Below are 23,712 nucleotides of genomic sequence, written 5' to 3'. Positions count from 1 at the left end.
CATCTCTCTCTGACATTTTAACAGTAGAAACATTCTGCTTTTCTCTAACTATTTTACATTACAGCTTTCCTTTGACTAATGAGTTTGAAAATATTTTGGCCATTTTTATTTCTTCATATGTGGGTGTATGTTCATATTCTTAGCACAATTTTACTGAGTTCTTGTTTTTTCCCATTGTTTATTAAGGGCTTTTAATATATTAAAGACACTGAGCCTTTATTGATCATATATGGCAGTCTCCCCACAATCCCCCATACCCTTCATCATTTGGTTTCCTTAAGGTTTATTTCTTTTTAATATGTTTGTTTTCATTTTTAATGTAGTTAAATCAGCCTTGTACTTTATTACTTCCACTTTGACAAAGTCCTAACCCTCAACTTTTGTACAAATTATCACGCACTTCTTATATTTCAGGCTTTTAGGCTTTTCAGGCTTCTTATATTTCTGGCACAGGGAGGGTTCTAAGTTAAAACAGTTTTACTTTAAGTTGGTTTGCCAGTGGTCTCACCACCACAAATTATATAAACCTCCCTTTTCTCTCAGAATTGAAATGCTACCTTTATCAGATAATAAATTATTATTTTTGAGTTTTCTGCTTTGTCCACTGAATTGTCTATTCCTTTGCCAGTACTACATTACTTTAGTTATTATAGCTTCTTAATATGTTTTAATATTTGGTATTACAGTTCAGGGTCACCTGCATAACTTTTCTTTTTAAAATATTTCTTGTCTCTTTTCCTATTTTTATTCTTCCAGATGAATTTTAAGGAATCATTTTATCAAGTTCCAAAGCAAATTCTAAGTGCAAATTTTAAGCAGTTTCATTTTTCTTTTCTTTTTATGCTTTCTGCTGTATACTCAAATTTCAGACATTGGTCTATGTGATTCATTTTACTTTTAAAGTTGATTAATAAAATAATTTTACTTTTAGAAAGTTTATTTGAAACAACACTGGATAGAAACTGACTAATGAGTGACTTGGTTAACTAGTATGTGATTAGAGATGCTGAAGAACTTCTCAGTTTTCTTTAGTATTTGTTTTTCTTGCTTGAATGTAGAATTGTGCTGTGCCTGCAGTATGTAAAAATCAGCCAAACTATCTCCTCAGTTTTTAAATCGTGCAGTTATTGTCTTATTTTTGAATGGAGAGCATGACTAGAAACAAAAGACTAGCTTAATTTTTTTATAGGGATATAAATCTGTATTCTGACTAATAGAATTAAATACAAGGGCATCCATGCCATATGTATCATAGAGAATAAACATTTAATATATTTATTTTATAAATACATGAGTTAATCTAAGTGATGAAATGGATCTTATTTTGACCATTTTAATGAAAATATTTCTATAGTAAGTTTATTATAGCACATTTATGACTATGTATAAATGGAATACCAGGTACAGTTTAATTTTTTTTTAACGGAAATTTCATTGTAAATATCAGGTGTTGCAATCTACTTGTACTATAGTGACGCCCTAGGGTACAATAGAGGCATAAAGTGTAGTTTGCTCCTATGATAAATAGTCCTACTTTGCTATGCTCTTTGAATTTATAATTTTTTTGGGTAGAGTTTTATGTTTTCTCTCTTGTTTGCTAATTTTGTTGCTGTTCTTGTGCCATACTCTGGCAGTGTTTCACCTCCCTCACCTTTTGCATGCTGCTTCCAGCCTACTATAGACTAGAAATTAAATTTATTAGATTTGTATCTAAAATAAGAAGTCATACTCTAGGAAAGCCTGATACACTTTCTCTTCTGAGAAAAGTTACTTGATCTTTGGTGCATAAACTTAATATCAATTTTGAGAGTTGAGTTTACTTATTACTTTTGGTTTTTGGCTGTATTTTTAGTAGCTGAAATTGTCAGGTAGCAGGTCAGAGTTTATTTTTAAGTCCTTTGTTTGGGACTGAATCTGTTTTCACAGTGAAACCATCTTAAGCATGTTAGGTTTCTGGGTTAGTTCAGTACACACAAATTTTTTTTTTACCCATAAAAAATAGTCTGAAGTAATATTTTCAGCTATGCGTAATTATCATTCATACCATTTTGAAGAAGCAGGCAAGGCCACTGGCTGGGGTTGGCAAGGATGGGAGGGAGGGAAGCTTGAGAGTGGTGAAGGTTTGTAATGGCAACAGTGGAGTTAGGGAGAGAAGGCTAATTAGCAATATGCTTAGTGTTACCTAATTTGTCAAGGGCTCTGCAGAGCTTATGAAAGGGCTCTAATAGCAAGGTGGTATAATTTTCTATAGCAGTGCTCAACGGCTGGGCATAGGTCTGGAAAATAAAGATGATTGGATTGATTTAGGGATTTGAAGGGCAGATGTAACAGAAGAATATTGAAATTCGAGGTGTTTGAGTCTCTGATCACTGAGCCTAGGCTGGTGGGGAGGGATGGAATAGAAAGGTATGAAGGAGTTGATCAATTTGTAGAAAAATGGGAGAAGGAGAAAGGTTTGGAGAGTTCAGTGAAATATGACATTAAGTAAAATAGAAGATTAATTAAGAGAACCGGAGGTATAGAAAATACAACAAAATGGAAAACATCAGCTTGGATGTTTCATCTTCCAAGAAGACGTCCTTGGCCTGTCCAATCTTGTTAATTCCTTTCTGTGTGCCGTGGCACCTTGTAGTATACTCTTAAAAAAGTCCTTATTTTACTGTATTCCAGGGATCTATTTACTTGTCTATTTCTATCCCCCACTGTAAGCTTCATGAGTATAGAGCTTGTTTTAATTTTCCTGTTTTACAGTACATGGTACCTGTTAGGTACCTAGTAGGTGTTGAATTTAATAGAATGAATAGGAAGTTGTGTTCAGAGTGGGATAGTATAATTTAGGAGGATAATCTCCATGGGAGTTGCTAAAGCTGAAAAGAGGTTAGAACATTTTTATGTCACTCATCACCTATCTATTTTGCTTTCTTTCTTTTTTAAAATTTATTTATTTATGGCTGCGTTGGGTCTTCGTTGCTGCGCGCGGGCTTTCTCTAGTTGCGGCGAGTGAGGGCTATTCTTTCGTTGCGGTGCACAGGCTTCTCATTGCAGTGGCTTCTCGTTGTGGAGCACGGGCTCTAGGATCGCGGGCTGCAGTAGTTGTGGCATACGGGCTCAGTAGTTGTGGCACACGGGCTTAGTTGCTCCGTGGCATGTGGGATCTTCCCGGACCAGGGCTCGAACCCGTGTCCCCTGCATTAGCAGGCGGATTCCTAACCCCTGCGCCACCAGGGAAGTCCCTAACATTCTATATTTTGAGTGTCTTTGATTTACTTGAAACCTCTACTGCTTCCTTAGAAAATTATAGCTATATGTCATGTCTGGTTTGTAGAAAGAAGGATGGTCTTGTGGAGTCATACAAATCTGAGTGAGTGCCATTAGTTCTCTTTTTTATATTGCTGGGGATTCTATTTGTAAAATTCAGATAAACATATACATCTCTCAGATTTCTTATGTGGATTGAATCAGATTGTGTAAATCATTTATATAGAAAATAGAAAGGTGTTCATTGTACATCTCTATATAAATGTCTATACCTTTTAATTAGTTTGACTTTACAGGGTTATAGATAGAATTGAACCTCAGCATATTTTTGTAGGACCACCTATCTGCCTTTATTCAGAAACAAAGGAATCCGGGTAGTATCAATTACTTTGACTGAATAGAAAATCTGAGAGTCTTTTTATTAACTCCTGAGGAAACTGAAGAACAGTGAGATGAGGTGATTTGCCGTAGAATGTTAGTTTTGGGTTAGTTTTGGGTTCAGGGCTATATACCTGGTCTTCTGAATATATCAGCCCAGTTTACTTTCACAGAGCCTGTCTGCTATAAATTACTGTTAATTTGACTATTCCTCACTTGTTCCTCATTTTTTAAACCGCCAGCACTGGCTCAGTTCTTTGTTTTACTTTTATATTTGAGATGACACTACGGTATTGGACTCACTTAAAAGTAAAGAATGAAGTATACACTTGAAGTGTTTATGTTAACTTAGAGCATAACTTCTTTACGTGCCTTAATTCCTGTGATCATCTATTATAAACTGCTCTGAAAGTATAAAGACTTCATTCATTTAGACACTACTGGGATGTCTGAATTTCCTGATTAGAACCTGCCATTGGGTTGACAAAAAGAATTTATCCTTAAATTTTTTGTTGCTTTCATGTTTCATAAGCTTCCTTTAAAAGACACAGTGACCTAATTATGACCACATTTCAGCAGCCAGACATTATTTTTACAAATTATTCCTTGTTTTGAAGTTAGTTTTTTTTTTCCTCTCATTTCAGCTCCCAACATTTAGTCTAAAGAGGTGCCACCCAGTGTAGCCAGTATGTGAACTGTTTCTCATTGTCTTTTGTGAGATAAGTAGCTTGAGCCGGATTGTAAAAGTCCTCTGCTTCCTTCGTTGAGATAGTTTTCCTGTGTTACAAGAGGAATTAAATGATGTGCACAGTGATGCACATTCTGGTGCAAAATCTTTAACTCATTGTGGACTTGTAATAGACAGTCCGAGACTGTCACTTGTCAGCAGACCACATTTGACATAAAGGATTATTAAATGCTAGTGCTTTTCATTTATTCATTCAACAAATGCCTGTTGAGTGCCTACTGTTTGCTAGGTGATATAGCAGTGAATAAAACAACACAAACCCCCCAATCTCATGAAGTTTACATTCTAGTTCTGTTAGAAATACCATTATTATTTCTCTTTTCTTAGAAGTTCTGTTGTTTTTGTATTAAAGCTGTATTTTTGCAGTTTACAGTCTTATGCATTTGAAGCTGTGACTTAATTCTGTATATGTTTACATATAGTGGTAATACTACTATAAAAAATTAAATTTTAAAAATTTAATCGGCTTAATTTTTTAGTGGATTCTCCTGAGCTTTCTAGGTAGAGAATTGTATTATCCACAAATAATGCTTCTCTTTTAAGTCAGAACTTCCAGAACATTAATAACTAGGAGTGAGGATAATGGATCTTTTTATTCCTGATTTTAATGGAAATGTTTTTCATATTCACTAGTAAGCATGATGTTGACTTTTGGTTTAAAATGGTTTAAATCACTTTGAGGAAGTAGTTTTATATTTCTGGATTTAAAAAAGAAAATGAAGGGGAGTTGAATTTTATCAAATGCCAAAAAGGGTATCTTTGAGACGATTGCTTTTTTCACACCTGACCTACTGATGTGTTATATTACGTTAATAAGTTTCCTGTCATTAAACCACGTTTGCAATCTTGTTGTGGAAGTTTACTATCATTTATTAATGAATTACATCTCTGAAGTAGAGATTAACCTAGAACCCTTTTATGTCTCTAAATATTAATCTGGAACCCACTTGAATCTTTGACTTAATTGTGTATATCTTTACATGTAGTGGTAATACTTTTAATTACGTTTTTGGCTTAGATCATTTTCTCTTTCCTGTGACTTATAAAACCTTTGAAAACAGTATTTGTATTTTTGTCACCTTCTAGCTTTACTCGAAGTTAGTGGTTCTGAAGCAAGGACCTTTTTAGGAGGAGATGTAGAGGGAGTTAATTTATAATAAAAGGAAACAGTGACATCATGAATTGACTACACAGCATATCTGGATAGAACAGTGTATTAAACAGTCATTCTTTGGTTGTCTGTCTTATGTTTCTGACACATGTCCTGTTTCTGATTTTAGAGTATTTTAGAGATTATACTCCAATATTAGAAGTTTAATGATGAACTATAAAGCCTGGCAAATTGATGAAAACCGATGAAACAGCCTATTGCTTATAAAGACTAAATCCGCTAATGTGATGGTTCTCAAACTTCAATGTGCATTAGAATCACCCCAGAGCCTTGCTAAACCCTAAGACTGCTGGACTTCACCTCCAGGCTTTTGATTCAGTAAATCTAGGGTGAGCCCAATAATTTGCATTTCTAGTAAATTCTCAGATGATTCTGGTATTGATGGTCCAGGGACCACACTTTGAGAGCCAGCACACTAATGTTATCTACCAGCGCTCCCTGACTTATCAGTAAATAGCTGATTTAATCATAGTTCTAGCAGGTGGTGATTAAAAGAAAACTCAGTGGGTAAACTAAAAGCCAACAAAGAAACTTGAAATTTTTTTTTACCTTTATTTTTAGTAGACTCATTAATGGAAGATCAAAGGACAGAATGTAGTTACTGTGATTCTGTCATTGTGACTAAGTACGTAGAGGTAGACTGAAGTACCGGTGATGGGATGTTCTTTTCTTTCCCTCTTGCAGTTGCCCCCAGAAGTACTAAACTCAAATTTAGATAGCCCATTCATATCACAGTCAATAACATTTATAATCAAGAGCCCACTGATTATATAGAGACAAAATTTTAGTGGTATCAGTGGGAAGATTACAAATTTAAACATCTTTATTCATAAATTAATTAATTTATAATTTACTAAGTATATATGGTATGCTATGCACTGTGGATGCATTTGTATAAATAAATAATTATACATTCTGATGATTATTAAAGGAAATGTACAGGCCACTCTGAAATAGTGGAATATAGGAACTTAATTTAGGGAAAGCCTCTCTAAGGAAGTTCATTTAAGCTGCAGCCTGAAGGATAGGTAGGAATTTTGGCTCCACAGAGAGTTACAGGAAGAGAAAATACTACTACCATCACTAAATAGGCATTATGCACTAACATCTTTCCATGATTTCATTTGCTAGCCCTGTTAGTTGGATAATATTATTCCCAAATTTTAGATGACGAAACTGAAGATTAAAGAAGTTAAATAACTTTTCCAAAGTTACCCAGCTATTAAGTGGTGGAGCTGGGATTTCATTAGGTCTTCCTGACTCTACAGCCAAACTTTTAACTGCCATGTTACATTAGGGAGATTTGAGAATATTTTCTAAATTATCAAATTATATGAGCTAACTTCATATTTTACTTTTTCTCATTTTTACACCAGGGCCCTGCTGTTTCTATAAATTAGACTAGAGTAGGCCATTTACAAACATACATATTCAGATATACACATCTATACATACATACGTATTTATATTTCTGTAACGTTAACTTTTTCTCATTGTAAAGGTAACACTTTTGAGAGATTTTGAAATCTCTAGAAGAAAAAAGAAGGAAATAATTTCATCATTCAGAGATAATCATTTTGACATTTTGTTATGTTTGATTATTTCAGTATTTAGGCATTCGTTATTTTAAAAAAATTGTAATCATACCTTGTATACAAAATTATTTACTGATAAATAGACCTACAATGTTCACATGAGATATACATCTGGTTTTGGAATGCTAGTAATTTTGTAATAGTTTCATTTCATAATGTATTGACTTTAGCCTTCATGTAGTTAGTGAGAAGGGGAAGGGGTTTCACATATTTCATGAAGTCAGATTAAAAGCATTCTGTTATAGTCATATTTAGGAGTCAAATTTGGTAAATCATTCTTTAACCTTGTTGCTCTGATGGAGTGAAGTTTTTAAAAGAGATATTTGTAATCTAGTTTCTGGGCTGTTTTTCTCATTTTTAAAGGAGTATAAATAACTTTAAGAATAAGATATAATCTTGACTTGTAGTTTACCATTCAAGAGTATTGTGCTAATAGTGTCACTAATTTTTTTATGCTGTTACTTTTCTTTTATTGATTTTTATCCATTGCATGAAGTTTTGTGTGTTTGTTTTGTGAGTACAGAAAAATCATTTAGATTTCAGCCTTCTATTTAAACCACAGTCCAATGGGATTATGTTTATTTGACTTTTTTTTTTTTTGTCTCTAGCATGTATATACTCCTTTGCTTTTGTAGACAGACCCCCAAGGATGCCAGAAGAGTTTAAAAATCTGTGGACTGTAAGCCTTGCCACATTTTATGTTTATTAACCAATTTTCAAAAATATTAAAGGTCAGATTTTGTTTTATCAAACTTAACATCTTGCCTTTAGTGATATATGCCTATTCCTTTTGGGTTCATTATATGTCTTAGTGATTTGTGTTGAGGTATTTCTTTTGTGTACATCTACCTCCAAAAGAGTTTAAATACAGTTGCAGAACTTTACATTTGTAACTTGAGAAACAAGGAAACACATTTTAAAAAGAAAATCAGAACACCATTCCATAACAGTCATACATAAATCAGTGAAATAAAATTCATTTAAAAAAGCATGCTGATCGTTCACTATAGTTTAATTTAGTATAACTCTTATTTTTAAGCTGTTGGATGTAAATTGAGTTTAGATATTAGCCAGATAATCATATTATTCACACATAAGCCTTAAAATGATGTGTGTAAATAATTCTTTCATGTTAGCTTCTTTCTTTTGTAGTAAATTTTTACTGAAAAGTCTCCAGTTTTTAAATATATAAAGTACCACTTTTTTTCTTTTCTAACCATAAAAGTTATGTGTAAGGTATTTTCCTTTTTTCTAATATAGTATTTCTCTAGCATGTCTTTTTTCTGTACTTGTTATCAAATCCCTTTTCTAAGTCTTTTTATGTTTTGTTTAGACAACTGTTCATTCAGCTGTTCATCCACTTATTAATTCATTCAAGAAATGATTATTAATTCCTATTATATGCTAGGCATTTGACTACATGATGTGGAAAGAAAGTACGGGGAGGAAAAAGGGAATGGGAATTCTTTTGTACTGATGCATGTCTTAGGTATGAGGTATGACTTTTATGTGTCTTATCTCATGTGGTCATCACATGAGATAGATTTAACATTTCCATTTTACAGATGAGGATTTAGGTTCAGAGAGATTAAGGGTTTGCATAGAGAACATAGTTTATAAACAGCAGAGCTATGATTTGACCCCAGGACTATCTGATTTTACACAATGTTGCCTTCCTACATGGGAGATAGGTGAATAAAGTGAGTATACTGCTTGTCTTCACAGAGGGTGTGGTTTGGTGTGCTGTATCTCTGTGCTTTGTGAAGATGTCTGCAGAGAGCGTGAAGTTCTAGCTATCTTCTCAGCCCTTCTCCCTTGCAACCAGAAAAGCTCCTTTAAAAGTCCATTTTCCTTATTGGGCTTTCTCATAGCATCTTATGTGAAAAATGGATTTTACAACTAAAAAAAATAAAAGGGCTTCAGAGTCACTGGTCTAGGAGAATTGTATATGTTTACACATATGTATAAGTAGAGAGATAAATAGTCTTATACACAGATAGAAACAGAAAGAGAATGATAGGAGATGAATATGTGAAAAATTAGATATACTGGTTTTGGAATACAGAGGTAGGTTAATGGGATTTTCAATTTGGAGTTTGAAAGCTTGTTAAAATAATGCCATTTGAGCTCTGTCTTCAAGGATGGCTAACATTTGGCATTGTAGAAATCTGGAGGTAGTGTGGCAGTGAGGATAGGTAGGGGACACTGCAAGTAAGGGAAACGGCATGATCCAAGACCCAGAGGCAGAGATGAGGCATATGCGACAGAAAGTTTAATGTGTCCAGAGAGAAACTTGATTGTAGGAAAAAACAGGCAAAACTGTTGATTGGTATCAGAATGTGGCAAGCTTTGAATGCCAGACTAAGGAGTGTAGTCTTTTCTGTAGGTAGTGGGAAACCTTTAATAGGTGTTTGAGAAGATAAAGGTGTGATATGTGGTGATACTGATTAAGAAAGATTGATTGTAAGCAGCATGTAAAATGGATTGGCTGTGGGAAGACCTGTTGTACTATAATAGTCGAGGTGAGTGGTAATGGCAGTGGGAATGAAGAATAGGAAATGATTATAAGTGATAAAGCAGAGGCTAGATTGTTAGGTATTGGGGCCTCATGGAATTAGTGCATTAGTTACCAAAGCTAATTCCGACGTTTCCCTCCTGGAGGGAATGGGAAACTGATGGTGCCAAGTGGCAAGTTTGAGTGTTGAGTTTTATCATTTGTATCTTAACTGATTCCAAAAAGACTTGAGGAGTTTGTCATAATTGTTTATAATAGAATAGGATAGAAAAAATGAGAATCAAAATTAAACCTAAAAGGAGTGGAGGTGCAAAATTAATACAGGTGGTAAAAATGCACTGAGATGCATATAATGAAGTCCCTCTCTGATTGCTGAGTTGGGACAAAAGTTTTACTGTTAAGCTTCCTAGAATATAGGAAAGATAACATTGTATACAATACTGTCTCAAAAGAAACTAGATTCACAGTCCATAATATAACACATAGTTATTAGGAGTTTAACATTTATTGGTACTGAGGCCTGAGAAAATTTTCTTCCCTGGAAGCCTGCAGAGGGACACTTTATTATATAGTCAACAGTATCCTTAACTGTGTATCGGCAGTAAATATAGTCCTGAGTATTCAGCTGATTCTTATAACATCTTTGACTTCCAGCTAAGGAAACAGCACTATTGAGTAAAAGCACATTTATTTATTTATTTATTTATTGTATGTTTTTAAAAAATTTTTGAACTTTATTTTATTTATTTTTTTATACAGCAGATTCTTATTAGTCATCCATTTTATACACATCAGTGTATACATGTCAATCCCAATCTCCCAATTCATCACCCCCCACCCCCACCCCCGCCGCTTTCCCCCCTTGGTGTCCATACGTTTGTTCTCTGCATCTGTGTCTCTATTTCTGCCCTGCAAACCGGTTCATCTGTACCATTTTTCTAGGTTCCACATATATGCATTAATATACGATATTTGTTTTTCTCTTTCTGACTTACTTCACTCTGTGTGACAGTCTCTAGATCCATCCACGTCTCCACATTTATTTATTTTTAAAGAGGTTAATGGAAAGTCTGATCTCAAGATTAGTTGTTTCAAATTGTGCTTTCTGGAACCATAGGTGTTTCATCATGGACCTCCAGGTTCTGGTTCCCTTATTCCCACTTTAATCAGAGCAGCTCTGCCTTTATTTGTTTTATAGATTTGGTTTTCATTTTAAAATTTGGTGTTGGAACAGAGAGTTCCATAGCTTAAAAAAGTTTGAAACCACTGGCTTATAGCAGTGGTGTCAAAGTAGAGTTCAGGGAAAAAATATTAATACTTCTATTTATATATTTTTTCATGCCTTAAATTTTCTGTTTTCATGAATAATTTATAAGGTAAATAATGTGTTAGAAAGGTAATATATATATATATAATTTATAAACAAATGTACAGTGGTGGTCATTACATGTATATTTTATTGATGGGTTACATTATAAAAAAGAGGAGACCCACTGAGCTAGAGGAATGTATAGACAAAGTAACTCTGAGATAATTTTTTAATGAATATTGTATCACAAAGTTTAGTCTTCAAAACTGCTTGGTTTGCTGAAAATTTTAAAGTTTTATTCTTTGGTAAAAAACTGGCCGGCCCATATCCCCTATTGCCATTTAAAGGCACAAGCATTTTTTTTTGGCATATTCAAGTTTGAACTTTTTTTTTTTTTTAACAGCACTAAATTGTAATGACTTCATATGATATACATGAGATGTTTTTTTGAGCTTTGACGTATTTTATCTCATTTAAATCTCAAAACATCCATGCAAGGCAGGGCAGGTAGGTGGATTTTTCCTCCTATTTCACAGATGGGGAAACTAAGGCATGAGGAGGTGGTTATTTTTCTAGAAGCCATGCAGGAAAGTAAAAGGGCTCTAGAATGAAGTTCTTCCATCTATCTATCTTTTTCATTACCTTTCTGCTTCTAATCACTGCCCTGCTAATGCCTCCTTAAAACATGCATCTAGGGCTGCAGAAGCAAAAACTCAAAATAAAAGATTGATGTCAGGATTCAGTAGAAATGAGCATGGTTAGATGAAAGTCAGGAAGAAGAAACTGAATTTTAAATGGAAGGATAAACCCTCAGGCATGTAATGGTAAAAAACTTCTGCAAATTCCTATTGTTTATTAGTGGCTCCCTGAAGACCAGAATTGAGAAGGATTGTGGTTATGCAGGGTCTCAGTGGGAAAAAATGCCTTCTACCATGATATCTGCTATGGATGGCCTTCTGCTAGCCAGGAAGTACTATTAGAAATAATCTATCCTGAATGTAATAAGTATGGCAGAGACAGAGAATTTGGAAAAGCCATAGAGAGTTTTATATAGTTCAATACTGGTAAGCGATGAAACTCTGAAGCTCAGAAAAACTGTTTTGTCTTATATCATTGTAACTCTGTAACTAGATCTTAATTCTCTGACTTGCAGCTTAGTCCTTTAAAAATCCTATCATACTAAAAAAGTTGGGATGAGGTGGGAAGCTTGGAAAAAAACAAGAAAACTAAACCATGTAAAGAAATCAAAAGGAATAATTTATTAAGACTATGTCCTGTGACTATAATTAATCTTTCACTTTGACTTTCTGATATCCTGGCTGGCTATCATACTTTGTCTTTTTAAGTTTGTTTCCTTTGTAGGGCTACCTATTAGATATTCAGGTGTGCTGAGCAAGCAGATACTGGTCATGAGGAACATTTTAATATACAGCCCTTTTGTTAGCATAAATCAGTTTGTTTGATTTTGATTCAATTAGGTTCAGTGGAGACATTTCTAGACTCATAAGAGTGAAGCCTGCTTTAGAGAATAGTATATAGCAACTACTAAACCACGCTGCTTATAAATAGTCCCTTACACATCAGATTTAAAAATTCTCAACTTCCACTTGTTTTATTGTCTCCCTTGTCTAACTCATCACATTCTTTATTTCTTAAATGAGCTTCCTTTCTCCATCCACTAAGTATATTCCTCTTGTTGTCTTTAAGGCCAATTCACCTTTCATATTCAGGTTTCTTTTTCTCTAAGTCTTCCTAGCCAAGAGTAAAATGCTGATTCATACACAACTTCCTTACCCAAAAAGTTGACATGCTTTTATCTGTTCTTAATTTTTAATGAATTTTAAATTTGTGGTAAGCCTTTCTGTGGGCTTTTAATCATTATAGGTGTGCCCATCCTAAATTTTACTATTCTAGGTAATTTTCAAAGGGAAACCTACACATATGGACCCTTCCCTGGAAGTTTGGAATCTAAGGCCATGCTCATGTGGACATGAATGAAAAGAAAGTTCAGGTAGGAGAACGGAAAGAAGAAGGCAGTACCTGAAGGGGCAACTAAGGGTATGTCCTTTATAAGGGTAGAGAGCAAAAATAAGTATATAGGTAAGGGGAAATTTAGGCTGAGTAAGTGAGGGAGTTCTCAACTGTACAAGAAATAAAAGAAAGTTGAAAGTTCTGTTCAAAGCAGTCTAAGAAATCCTTCAGAGGAGATCAACTTCTAGGAGCTGTGTAATAGTCTAAATCATATTAGTGTACTGCTGAATCTAGTAGATGTTCTTTTTCTTTGTGATACTACTTCATGCCACTTTTTATTACTCTAAGTTAGGAAATTTGAATTGCTGTTTTGTCTGACAATTTTTCATATACACAGTTGTCTTCTGTGTTTCCTGTTTCATTCAGTTAGTTGTCATGGAACGGAAAAAAGACAAGACTGGGCACCTGCAATTGTAAAATACTTAACAGTAAATAGTGTAAAATATCAAAGAGAGGAATTAGTTTTCAGAATCAAAGTCTGAATACCTCTCAGCTTGAGGCCTCTGAGATTCTAGAATAGGTTCTTGAAGACATGATTTGTGAGCCACCTAGAAGGTGAGTACTAGAAGCCGAAAGGTTGTACTCAGCAGTAGCCATGCCTCACAAGCTCTGTGCCGTCAGGGGTACTGGGTAACCATCTCAGGAACATGGGCCAGATAGAGTGTTTTTAACTTTCAGTAAGGAATTGAGAAGTTTGCGTTGAGACTTCGTGGACAACATGGGTAAATATAGCCTGGTACCTAGTTAATACGGTTGTGCAGCTTAATCATTTTTAAAGTGTAATTATCAAATTTTTAAAAAATTTGAATTTATTGAATTCTTAAAGACATTGTTTCACAAGAGAGAGTTATGTACCACAGGACCTGCTCGGTGGATTAATTGAGGGGTGAACATGAGAGTTCTCTTTAGGTTTGAAAAGTATGTTTTGGAAGTGGAAGTAGATTAGACTTTCCATTGGTTTGTTGCAAGTCTCTCAGAATTAGGAATTAAGAGTAAACCACGAGGTACTCTTCACTCAGCATCAGAAAGAACTCGGGGACAGAGATGGAGTGGAAAAGTTCAGGGAGCTGGTAACTCCTTAATTGAGTGTTATTTGGAACAGGGCTTCTCAAATTTTGTTTTTCCCGGGGATCTTGTGAAAATACAGATTCTGATTCAGAAAGTTTGGGGTGGAGCCTGAGGTTGTACATTTTTATACAAACTTTCAGGTGATGCCGTTGCTGCTGGTCTGTGGACCACATTCTGAGAAGTCACATTTAGTCTTTTAAGAGGATTTAAGAATTGGAAAGTTGATTATGTGTAATAACTGCAGTGATTTTTTTCTGACTGGGTATGGGTGCTTTACACGTGTTATCTTACTTTTCACAGAAAACATTCAAGGTAGGTGGTAATATTTTTATGGATGAAGAAATTGAGACACAGGGAGCTTAAGTAGCTTGCTCACGGTTTGTAATTGGTGTGACTGGGATTTCAACTTAAAAGACACCAAAACCCTTCCTAGGTCTGTCATATTTCCATGAGATTCTGTGGTTTTTGTGAAACTGATTTTCACACTTAAAAATAGTTTCTAATTGTGGGAATTTACTCTATTTCATGCATGGGGGGAAAAAAAACAACCCAACATTGTTTCCAGTACCAAATTTGTTGTATGGGTTCAGGAAAAATAAGCTTTTTAAACATTAAAGCATACTGTCAACTAAATTTTAAAAATTATAGAATTTATTCATTCTTTAGTGGAAAAATATTGGCAAGTATAAAAAAAGTTTTTCATAATTCTTCTGAATTATCTAAACATAATGATTGCCACTGTTTTGAGTTTTTCTGATACACATGCATACCCCTGTATAATTTTTTAAAAATTAAAATTGTGTTGTGTACACCTATTTTTTCCCAGTAAGCACAACTTTAATAATGACATAACAAAACTCTACTTTACCCTTTCCTGTTTTTCTCTTAATCATTGGCAACCTCACCATTCTCTGCTAGGCTGCAATCAAATTTTCCTTATTCTTCGTCTCTCCCAGTAATTGCTGCCAAATTCTGCTATTTCTTTGTATTATCTTTGTAGCTTGCTTGTGTTTTTCACATTCAGGCTAGATTTTTTTTTCTACTAGTTAATGATGACTAAATCACCATATAATTCTTAAATTCATTCTCTGCTTCATTGGTTGACTATTTTGGCTGCACACAAAACCTTTAGTCTTTCTTTTCTCACATCTTTTTAGTGACTTTGATGAAATCAGTGTGAATACTTGTGGAGTTTAAAGCCAGTGAAGTATCTGACCCTATTAGCTTTTATTTCTAACCAAAAATTTTTTTTAACTTCTTGCCTCCATTACCAGATAGGGCACCGGTTTGCATGTTTCCTTTTCTAAAATGTAGTATCTGTGGTTTTATACTTGCATGTGTGTTTATTTAATTTTAATAAATAACTCTACCTTGTTTAGGCTTTCTCAGGTTGTTGGTTTGATCATTAAAACTTTACATATCAAATTAAATATGGGTGCAGAATGACTGGAGAAGTCTGTTGATGTTTGTAGATGCTCAAACAGTTTTCTCTTCTCCTCAGTTCTTTATTCTTTGCAAAAATGTCTCATCTACTTATCATCACCTATGGCTTCCGGTCAGTGCATCTTCTCTCAGTGGATCCATGTAGATTGAGAAATGTAATCTCACAGCTTTAATCCTACCCTCTGCCAGAAAAAAAAAAGCATCTAGAGCTCTTTTGTGGCTTTTCTAAGATTTTTTGTTTTGAATAATAATGGAGAAATGGTTGTGGATGAAATTAGGATGAACAGTGCATGTCAAAAGATATACTTCCTAAAATCATGTATATAATCTCTTCGGTAGGTAAAGAAATGTACCCTTATCCATGGATCTTTGAGAACATCAGAGATTTAAGTGAATAAGAATTTAGGAAAGTATACTTAGAAATTAATATTTAAATTAAAGTTGTCTCGGTTACTTAGCATAAGTGTGTTCATATAGGCTTTAAATTTTAGGTAGGACAGTGAGATCGTGGTAAAGGGAATATTGTGTATAATTACAGGAACTAGGATTTGACTCCAGATCTGACTGATACCAAAGCCTGTGATTGAAATGATTATCGTTTTAATTTTATAAATAAGGAGGATTATAAATTCCTTATGTTTAATTTAAGAGCTTAATTTTTAACTCCTAAAATGGTATTTTCATCTCATGTTAAGTATATACTGTGTGGTGTGGACATTAAATAAGATTATTGATTATAATGATGGGTTAAGAATTATTTCCTTGGAACTTTCATTTTCTGATTAAACCTGACCCAAATCTTATCCCTTGGTATCTTCTTGTTTCATTTTTTCTTAATCTTTTTGATTCTCACTGATCAGTATTACTAAAAGTTATACTTTGGGAGTCTTTGGAGATGCAAAGATTCTCTTTTTTTGTATTTTGTCAGTTTAATAAAACTAATTATGTTTCCGAGAACTAATACCTTTACAGATGAAATTGGGGATTAGGAAGTAGCTTCTTTAAGGTTAGGTTTAGCACTATAAGGTAGTAATTAAGAGTGAGAAGGCTTGGGTTTGAATCCCAGCTCTTTAACTGTGTGACCTTGGGCAGATTTTATTACCTCATTTTCAGTTTCCTCATCTGTAAATAATTATAATGCCCATCTCATATAAGAGAGTTGTGAGAATTAAAGGAAATAATGTTTATAAAGGGTTTAGTGTAGTGCCTGGCACAATAAACAGTCAAGAAAGAAAAGCTAACATAAAAACAAAGTACAGTTTCAAGGTATTTTAGGCACATATATTTTCTTAAGATACGTTACTGTGAACTTAATTAAATGAATTTAAAGTTTAAAATACTAGGTTAGTAGAATAGATTGAGATGATATACTTAGAATAGCTACTTAAACCTAAAATAAAAATATTAATTTGGGCGGCTCTATTCATCTCATTGAATTGTCTATGCTTCTGATTTTATTTTCCTTATTAATATTACTTGTTGGACACATCACCATTGACTAACCTCTACTTGAAGAAGGGGAAGTAAAGTAACAAACTGAAATTTTAATGGTTTCTGTTTTGTGAACAAGCTTTATAAATGTTTAGGGAGGAGACAGTTTGGAAATTTATATAATTAATATGTATAACTTGTCTTAATAAGCTTATTATAAGTTGACTATTGGCTCTCAAACTTGGCTGATTTACCTGGAGAACTTTGCTTAAAAAAATTCCGAAGACCGCCTCTTCTCCCTTCCCCTCCCCAAGACCTATTCCTCAAGTGATTCTGTTGATCAGTCAGATCTGGATGTCACTGGGCTACAACAACTCAAGTGTAGCTCTGTGAACCCTATAATGGAACATACTCAATACTTTTTTTTTAAAAACAATAAGGCAACTTAGTTTACTTTGAAAGATATTTATGGCAAATATAAGTCTCCTTTAAAGAAAATTTGTGCAGTCTCAGAACTCTTAACTACTCATTATAATATACAATGATTATTTAAAAAATATTTACATTTAAGTTGGAGTGGTTCCTTTTTTCTTTTTTTAGAAAAATATAAATCATATAAAGATAGAAACTTACTTTTAAATTATCATACTTCTGTTTATGATACCTTGCTTAGAATATGTCTCATGAAATGCTTTACGCTAATGTGCCTCCAGAGGAGAACCTGGGCCTAGAGTGAGGCAAGCAGAGTGTCTAGGGCACAGCGTTTAAGGAGGCACTCACTGTCAGGGCTGTGCCTGAGGATCTCCTTAAATTCTGAACCATAGGCGCCTGCTTGCTTGCCTCACTCTTCTTCCAGCCTTGCTCCAGAGAAGTAGGCTGCATATAAATTATTTTAATTTTAGTTTAGCATAATCTTATGCATGCTTGTATGTTTCATAAAAAAGAATGACGATGAAAATAATGTAGCCGAACCCAAATTTATATTACCCAGAAAAAAATAGGTTAACTATTTGAAAAAGATAATATTATGATTATATTCTTGCATGTTCAGTAATTGTCAGAGTGTCAGAAATTCCAGTTCAGTAGAATCTTGTCTCACACTGAAATGTGCTTGTTTTATCTACTGGCAGCTATATGAAATCATTAGTGCTCTATCATAAGTTTCTTAATTTGATAAATAGTACATTCAGCTCTTAAACTTATGGATGATCATTGAAGCAATAAGTGGTAACTCCAGTTTTACCATATTTTTATTAATAATTTTAGAATTCTTTGAGAATTTGCCTATGATTTTTCTTTTTTTTTGAGTGCCACATCTGGAAATGCTCAAAACTTGTTTGCCTTTTTAAGAGAACAGTTTGCAGTGAAAGTATAACTTCTTTAGAGGTGAGGTTCAAGTTAACGAATGGTGAACCATAATGTGAGGAAGCATAATATTGTGAATTATTATTTGGCAAACATAACTAATGCAGGCATTAGCTGCCGAAGCCATTAATAAAGTACCACTTGCAGAAAGCTAGAGAGATAGGCAACACAGAACTTTCTCTGTAAACTCTCAGAATGTAAACTACAGTACAACCTAGTTTATTCAATAAGGACTAAATTCTTTAAGTTTGATATGTTTGTAGGTTCCATGATTAATGTGTAACTAGAGTATAAAAGGAGTATTTAGAATCTGTTAAAATTTGTAGATGTGACATCATTGTCAAGTCAGGCATTTTATTTCTTAAAGTTAGAATTTATTTAAATGCACTTTTATTTTTCCAAAATAAATTTTTAATTTCTACTTCCAGTGGTGCCAAAGTAAGTTTTCCTAAATAAAATTATTTAATATTTAGGTCTGTTGATAGTGTTTAAAGTAAACAAAAGTAAACCCATAACAACCAAGAGTGGAGGAGTATCTAGATTTGTTTTTAGCTTTCTTTTTCATGGTTTCTCAGAAGTGTATCATATTATAAATACATTCAAAATGTTTTGCTCTGAGGATATGTAGCATTCCTATAAAGGTTAAATCAATAAAAATGATTTGGACACATTCCTAAGCATGGCTAGAACAGGTAGCCCGTTGTTTTAGGTACCCTTGAGTTTTTGGAGCAGATCATTATGGCGTAGCAAAAGAACTTACTAAAAGTTGCTTTCTATGTGTAGATGCGTCAGCTTAAAAAAAGCAAGATTTTCTGGCCTTCTAGAAATGAATATTTTTACAGTAGCCTGTGAATATTGGTTTAATGATATGTTTTAAACTTTGTTAAAGTTCGAAGCTTTTTTTTTCTCTTCTCCGAATGCTGAAGATACACCATAATTGATAAGGAAGAGGTACGTACAGGAAAAATGCAATGGGCAAGCCTTTCCAGCCAGTTTAGAATAAATGGTAGTCTTATGATTAAAGAAAGTATCAGACATTATAATTGCAAAATTAGGAATTAGATGTGATTCTTTTTAGTCTTGCCAGTTTAGAAGAAAATTCTGTAATCACTGGAATGTTATCTGTTCAAAATGTTCAAATGCAAGTTTGCATTTGAACGTTTATTTAAAAAAGCGTATGTGTTTCTCCTATGCTCAGGGTTGACTTCTTAGTGTGGTATTGTTGCTAGGTAGAGTTTTATTTTATGCCATTTGTTTGCTGTTTTCTTGTTCATTTCATATGTTTGAGTATGTAAGTTTTAAGTTCATATGTAAGTTTTCAGATCACACACTTTTCACAGCTACTTTTCAAAAAATTCCTTTCTGTCAGCTTACAATAATAAGATAATTTTTCTTAAAGTTTCCTTTAAAACAGCATTCAGGGTATTAGATGTTTTTTGATCATGGAAACACAATGAATTGACCATGTATTTGGCTGAATAAGGTTTAAATCAAAGTGGAGAATTTGAGTTACATATATTAGTTTCATTATAGAAAATCGCTTATCATTTTGTACATGTAATATATATTTACTTTGTACATAAATACTTTATCAAAAATACTATGTTATTTGTTGGAGCACATGATTTCATTTCATAGCCAAGAAAATAGTTTGAACATGTCTGAGTAAAAATGACTTTTACACATATAAACATATATAGAATGGTTTAACCATTTAATAATGAAATAATGTAGCAATTTAAGCCAAATATTTTGCTCTCTTAAAAAATAGTTATAGTATCTCTTGATATATTCCAATTTATCATTACATTGAAAAGTAAGAACATTTATAAAAATAAAAATAAGCTAAAAATCAGCATATGTCTCAATTTTCTTTCTAGATACTTGTGAATGATGATTAAAAACAAATCTCCGTATGTGTTTTCTTTGGTCCTGTTGGTGCACTAAAATATTCTGCAATTTGCTTATACATAGTATATGGGAAATATATTGTTAAATCTTTATTACTAAATCAAGAGTGATGTTCTGACAATACCGATTGTCTTGATCTAGCTTAGATAATAGTATTTTTAAAATAAATTGGATACTTGTGGTAGAAAGTTTTAGAAATGTTATATTTTCCTCCTAAAATAGAATATATTATGTGTGTTTAGTTTTAACAACTGAGGGAATGTAAAGAATTCTGTTTAACACTGGAGTTTTAATAATATGAAAAAGAGGAGTTTCTACTATGAAGAGAAGGTTGGATTAATGATCAAAGGTTTGGATTACATTGACTTTCACGTTTATATTGCTTTACGAACATACTGTAGTACATTGTCTTTGTAACTAAGTATATCTGTTTTATGGATTATCTTCTTAAATATTTTAATTTTTGTTTTGAACTCTGTAAGAGCAGTAGCGGTTTTTTCTGCATTTTGTCAAAAGACGAATTACCTAAAAGCTTTACAAGTTTCATGAGAAGTAAAAATTAATCTTGCTAGATTACCTTTTGTAACCAGTTATCTTGCCTGATATTAGGATGGTACTGTCTTGATGGAAGTTTTCTCATAGATATCTTCTTATAGTGTCTTAATATTTTTGAATCGGGTGCTAAGGTCCTTAGTATGAAATGCTTGTATATTTTTACATTTATACATTTTATGGAAAACACAGTGATTGATAATAATGTAGACTATTAGCATAAAGAAGTTTTCTTTCTGTGGTAGTATAATATTGCAGATTTCTGTAATCTGACAGAAGTTTATAAAACAAAGTGAGAATTCACTTTTCTTCAGAAAATAGGTTTTCTTTAAGGTGCGTTTACAAAACTTATAATAAAGTTATTATTGATTAAAGGGAACACGTACCCTGTAACTTTTGCATACTCTTGTGTCTAATTCTGGCATGAAATTACACTACTACTGTGAAACCAATGAGATAAATATTAATTGTAAAATACAGCACTTTTTTCTTTTCAGGTTCATAGTGAATTCACTTTGTTTAGATCCATTTAAGTAATTCTTAATCATTTGGTAGAAATGATGATACCTTTCCACTTAAAGATTATCTGGAAATTTGAAGTTTAAATTGGGAACTTCAGTAGAAAACTTTAAAAATAAAATTAATTATAATTATTACTATCAAAATGAAATAACCGAATTAAAAATCACAATGCCTAATTTAACTTGTTTACCTAGGTTATATGGGCAATGAGTAAATATACAGAAAATATACCTGTTTAGCTTCAAGCCAGAGTTGTTCTTTGAGATAATATATGTAAATAGGTATCTGTTAGCAGATTAATTACATTCGTATTTTCCCTTGTGAACTGTAATAATTTGTTTAACTGATACCAGTTTTTAATTTAAGTTTATAACTGGAAAATAATGACCTTGTGTTTTACAAGTACAGTTTTTGATTACTTTAATCTTGTATACCCTAACAGATGCCTAATCTCTGTTGTTGGTTTTACAGATTAACAGTTCTCTGTTAGTATACATGCAAAAAGTAATTGATTATCTTTCCAATAGAACTGCAAACGATGCCTCAGTTAACTAATTTACAATTGTTTTCTTCCTGGTTTACAGTTATTATCCCAAGTTTCTCTAGTCACTTGTGTGTATGCATTCATATGCACAGGTAAATTCATATACTACATATTAAAATTTTCATAATTGAAAGAAATTGAAGTTGTATTTACGTGGCAAATATTTAGCTTCTGTATAAAAATATGTCCATGTCCATAGAAAGTTCTGTGGAATACCGCAACTTCATCATTCGAATTTTTCCAAAGAAAGACTGCATATACATGCCTTAGAACCTTACTGATTGTTATTGTGATTTGGCTAGCATTTTTCCTTTATTTCCCTTTTTTTTGGGGGGTTTTGCTTTTAACTGAACCACAAAACGGATTTAGTTGTAAGATACCTGACTACAAGGAATATCTAACAATGAGGAATGTATAAACAAAGTCTGGCACACTCATCATGGTTCATATGATTTTCGTGAACCTGAAAATGTGTATTTAAATGTTTGAGTTTTTAGCTAAGTCTTTTATGTAAATATATTTTTATAGTTGAGGGTATAATGATTTCAGTAGACACCATTGATATGAAGACTGAAAAGTATAAAATAAATTTATTTGATTTTGTGGTAAAAATTATTGGCCTTGCACAGGGTACTTAGATGTACCTTGTTAGAGTCTCACTTCTCTAATGTAACTCTTATGTATAATTTCTTAAGGGATGGCAGTAGAAGTAGTGCAGATAACAGTCTTTAAACTAATTGCCACCATAATCTTAAATACATGTCTGAGAATAATGTAACTTGGTAAATTTTCTGACATCAATATAATAATTTTAAAATATCTTAAACATCATTAAAATTGCATTCACTTAATATATGTCTATATGGTGCAGAATTCCTTGTTTTGTGGGCAGTTGATTTAAAAATTGAAAATCACTTAGTTAGAGGCAAAATCGCACTCCGTATGATTTTTAGTCCTGGACTACATATTGGATGTTGGATTTATGAGTATTAACAAGAATAAAGAGTACTTATAGGAGGTGTATCAATAATGAATTTTTTTTTCACTGCAAGTATTAAATGCTTATCTGGACTCAATTCTACAGCTCATTTTATTTGGGAATTATCTTAACATATAATGGTGAATGATGAGGTTTTTATTCGTATAAGACAGCATATTTATGAAAAAATATGCTTTAGAGTTAACATCCTGTTCAACAACAACAATAAACACCCGAAATGATTGATTTGGTATTGCTTACATTCAGCACTGTCCAAAGTTGAATCCTACATCCTTAGTAAGTAATACAAAGGGGAGAAATTCCTAAGAATTCAACATAAGATGAAGATTTTGTATACAATGTAATAAAAGAGCATTTAATCTCAGTTGCTATACAGATCTTTAAAAAATTATGTGGGAATGTATGTGTGCTTGCTGTTAAATGGACAAAAGCTTGTGGTCAACTGTGGTTAAAATTGTAAGTAAACTCCTTTTGAATAAGGTATAGAATTTCCCCATTATTTTTTTGAATTGTAATACATTAATCAAAATACATATCCACTGAATTCCATAAACTTTGAAATGGCAGTAGATTGTATCAAGGTGTATATTTTCATTATGTGAGACTTCCTTTCCTAAAGATTTGTTTTAAAACATTAAATATTTCCTATTTCATGAAGAATTTCCATATACTTCAGACAGCTTAGAATATTTTGCTCTTTAGAAAATACTGAATATGGAGTTTATTGTTATCCTTATTATGGGAAGCTAATGACAGGTTTTTTTTTTTTTGGATGAAGTTTTATCTTCAGTGGAATTCATTGGTATAGGAGAAAAAGGTAGTGCATTTGGGTAACCTAGTGGGAAGACTGCTTAAATTAGCATTGGTTTTG

At 32.9% G+C, this 23,712-nt stretch overlaps 2 protein-coding genes across 13 annotated transcripts in view; one reads left to right on the top strand and one right to left on the bottom strand.

Annotated features, from left to right (window-relative positions):
- SUPT3H (SPT3 homolog, SAGA and STAGA complex component) overlaps positions 1–23,712 on the top strand; it is a 441,526-nt gene that overhangs the window by 21,264 nt on the left and 396,550 nt on the right. Inside the window, exon 2 of one of the 10 annotated variants that reach the window (XM_082347641.1) lies at positions 12,889–12,985. The exons of the other annotated variants lie outside the window; for them this stretch is intronic. Coding sequence (XP_082203767.1) covers positions 12,969–12,985 — 17 coding nt within the window. The 5' untranslated portion in view covers positions 12,889–12,968. The remainder of the gene's footprint in view (positions 1–12,888; positions 12,986–23,712) is intronic. 10 annotated transcript variants of the gene reach the window in all.
- The window catches only part of RUNX2 (RUNX family transcription factor 2), a 224,374-nt gene that overhangs the window by 182,023 nt on the left and 18,639 nt on the right, over positions 1–23,712 (bottom strand). The window lies entirely within an intron of this gene.

Source organism: Balaenoptera borealis, assembly GCF_965194805.1.
Source record: "Balaenoptera borealis genome assembly, chromosome: 12".
Lineage (NCBI taxonomy): Eukaryota > Metazoa > Chordata > Mammalia > Artiodactyla > Balaenopteridae > Balaenoptera > Balaenoptera borealis.
Note: the sequence above shows the minus strand (reverse complement) of the source record. Positions and strands in the feature narration are given on the sequence as shown.